This window comes from Geospiza fortis, unplaced genomic scaffold (genome assembly GCF_000277835.1).
Source record: "Geospiza fortis unplaced genomic scaffold, GeoFor_1.0 scaffold241, whole genome shotgun sequence".
Taxonomy (NCBI): domain Eukaryota; kingdom Metazoa; phylum Chordata; class Aves; order Passeriformes; family Thraupidae; genus Geospiza; species Geospiza fortis.
Window position 1 is genome coordinate 320,170 of NW_005054491.1, and position 2,903 is coordinate 323,072.

The 2,903-nt window shown below is 60.1% G+C and overlaps 1 protein-coding gene across 1 annotated transcript in view; it reads left to right on the forward strand.

Moving 5' to 3' along the window:
* The window catches only part of LOC102034306 (transducin-like enhancer protein 2), a 14,235-nt gene that overhangs the window by 9,528 nt on the left and 1,804 nt on the right, over positions 1-2,903 (forward strand). Inside the window, exons 11-14 of the mRNA XM_031063251.1 lie at positions 688-861; positions 1,446-1,588; positions 1,915-1,991; positions 2,732-2,903. Coding sequence (XP_030919111.1) covers positions 688-861; positions 1,446-1,588; positions 1,915-1,991; positions 2,732-2,903 — 566 coding nt within the window. The remainder of the gene's footprint in view (positions 1-687; positions 862-1,445; positions 1,589-1,914; positions 1,992-2,731) is intronic.

A 2,903-nucleotide genomic window follows, 5' to 3' on the forward strand; every position in this document is an offset into this window, starting at 1 on the left:
TTTTTGCTGCTTCTGTGTGCCTTTTTTTTTTTTCTTCTTCCTTGCCAAGCACCAGTCCAGCACTCAGATTGAAACATCAGCATGTGGGAAGGGAGAGGGATGTTTCTGCCACTCCTTGGCCTCCCAGCCACCGCAGGGACCAAGTGATATGTCCCCCCATCTGGGGTCAGGAGCCAGCTGGGGGCTGTGGGCAGCAGCAAGCAGCAGCTCCCCAGCACAATCGGATTAGAGCAGACACAGGGCCCTGAGCAATCTGCCAGCACAGCACGTAGCTTTTCTCTGTTATTAATTTTTTTTTTTCTCCTTTGCTGGTTTCGACAAAATCCCCAGACAGAAAAAAAAAAAAAAAAGCAGAAGAAATAGGAGAGGCAGAGGAAAAAAACCAAGGAATGAAATAACTGTGGGGATTGGAGAGGCTGATTCATGCCAGGTTGGGGATGGGGGTGTCCCCTCCATGCAGGAGGAGTTTTGCTTGAGGGAGCAGCAGATGTGTCCAGTGCAGGGTTGGGGCAGTTTGGGGTGACCCAAAGCTTGCATGGGGCATTTGCAGCTGTGGGGAGAGAGGGGACATGCAAGGGGAAGAGGAGAGGAGAGGGGACCTGGATGGCAGGTCCTTGTGCAGCTCCATCCAGGAGCTCCTTCCACCCTGCAAGGTGGAGGCTGCTGGCCCAGGCTCTGCTCCCACAGCTGAAGCTGCTCTTCTTCCCTCTACTGCACAGACCCACTCAGTGGCCAGCGCTGCCACCTCCAAGCCCTCCTCTTCCTCACCACCCCGTGACTCCCTCACGCCTGGCCCTGGACCCAGCTCGGCCATCGCGCTCCGGCCACCCCCGGCCAAGGCACCCAGCACCGACAGCGTCAGTGAGTGACAGGGACAGCATGGGGGGTCAGTGAGTGTCCATGGGGGTCAGTGAGTGTCCAGGGGTGTCACTGAGTGTCCAGGACAACATGGAGGGTGTCAGTGTGTCCAGGGGTGTCACTGAGTGTCAGGGACAGCACGGGGGGTGTCACTGTCCAGGACAGCATGGGGGAGAGTGGTCAGTGAGTGTCCAGGGGTGACACTGAGTGTCCAGGACAGCACAGGGCCTGCTCTGCTCTGCTCTGGTGGGATGGGATGGAGGGATTCAGGACCCTGTCTGCCACCAGCAGAGCTGGCAGGGCCATTGTGCTCCACAAGATCAGAGCTATGAACCATGGCCAAGAGGACCCCCTCTGCCATTGCCGCACACCTGCTGGGCTCAGAGCTGCCAAGGATGGTGGTTGGGGTAGAGCAGGGGTTTTATCTCTTTTTCTCTGTTGAATTGTCATTTTGGTGGGGCTGCACGAAGCTGGGTGCTTCAGGGCTTGGCTGTGGGGGTTAGAGGGGGTGGCTGTGCAGTCACCAGGTGTCCCCCCCTCTCCCCCGGGTGACGCCAGGGCCAAGCCACGGCTCTCTCCTCGTGCAGCTCTCCGCAGCCCCCTGAGCTCCTCCAGCCCCTTCACGTCCTGCCTGGCCATGGTGCCCCACGCCACCCCCAGCCTCTGCATGGGCATCCACCTGTCAGTGCCCCAGGCCAGCAGCACGCTGCTCCACGGCCGCTCACCCGTGGTGAGTCACTGAGGGAGGGAGGCTGGGTGTGCTGGCTCTGCTGCCTGTCCCCTGGGCACCATCTGGGGCTTCAGCTGGGCTTGCAGCCATAGGAAGGGCTCCCTTGCACAGGTGGTGGGGCTGGTGGAATCTTCAGAGAAGCCTCTGCTGGTTCCACTGGTGTTTGTGGGAACCCATTTTGGCTTTTGTCACTGCATGGGAGGACACAGTGAGCAGGGAGCTTGCATAGAGCCAGGCTGGGCTGGTCCCAGGGTGTGCAGGGAAAGGCCAGAGCGCAGTTTTGGTGTCCTCTGCTCTGCTCCTCATGTGCCCTTTGCTTTGTGCAGGTGGCCTTTGAGTCTCACCCTCACCTGAGGGCCTCCACCCTCTCCTCTTCACTCCCCACCGTCCCTGGAGGGAAACCGTAAGTGGCTGCAGGGAGGGTGGGGACAAGGGGCTGAGGTGGGTGCTGGCAGCGTCTCCTTCCCAAGGACTCACCCAGGGCAGGGCTGGGCTGAGGGGGAGCTGCTCTCCAATCCTGAGTCCAGAGATGCCATTTCATTCCTGGCAGCTGGAGCTGGGTAATTAAACCTCTCATTAGCCAGGGCATAATGAGCACCTTCCACCTTTTGGCTTGGGCACCTTCCACCTTGGCCTGAGCGTGGCTAACAGAGATCACCTCCTGCCCTCGGGCATCACACAGGGGTTGTTCAGGCTTCTCCTCTGCTCCCTTCCAGTGCCTTCTCCTTCCATGACCTCTGACTCAAAACCAGGCTGGATGGGGGCTATGCTGGAGGACGGGATGTGGTGGCTTCTGGGGGGGAATTTGGGCTCTGTGGACAAGCTGAGGGCAGCAGGGAGCACAGCCTGGGGGAAAGCTGGGCTGTGGGTGTTGTGTGCCCAGCTGGCATCGCTGGGTGTGTTCTGCTCATGGCTCTGACTCCAGACTGTGCTGCCTGTGTTGAACCTGTGTGGCACCAGCCCCTGTCCATGCAGGATCCTGCTTTGCTCCCTTCCACTGCCTTCTCCTTCCATGTCCTGACTCCAAACCATACTGCCTGTTGGTGCCACGTGCCCCATGGTGGTGCCGGTTGGACCCATGTGGCAGCAGCCCTTGCCCACGCAGGATCCTGCTCTGTTTCTCAGTGCTCTGCTCCCTTGCAGTGCCTACTCGTTCCACGTCAGTGCAGACGGGCAGATGCAGCCGGTGCCTTTCCCCCCCGACGCCCTGCTGGGCTCCGGCATCCCCCGGCACGCGCGGCAGCTGCACACCCTGAGCCACGGCGAGGTGGTCTGTGCTGTCACCATCAGCAACTCCACCAGACACGTCTACACC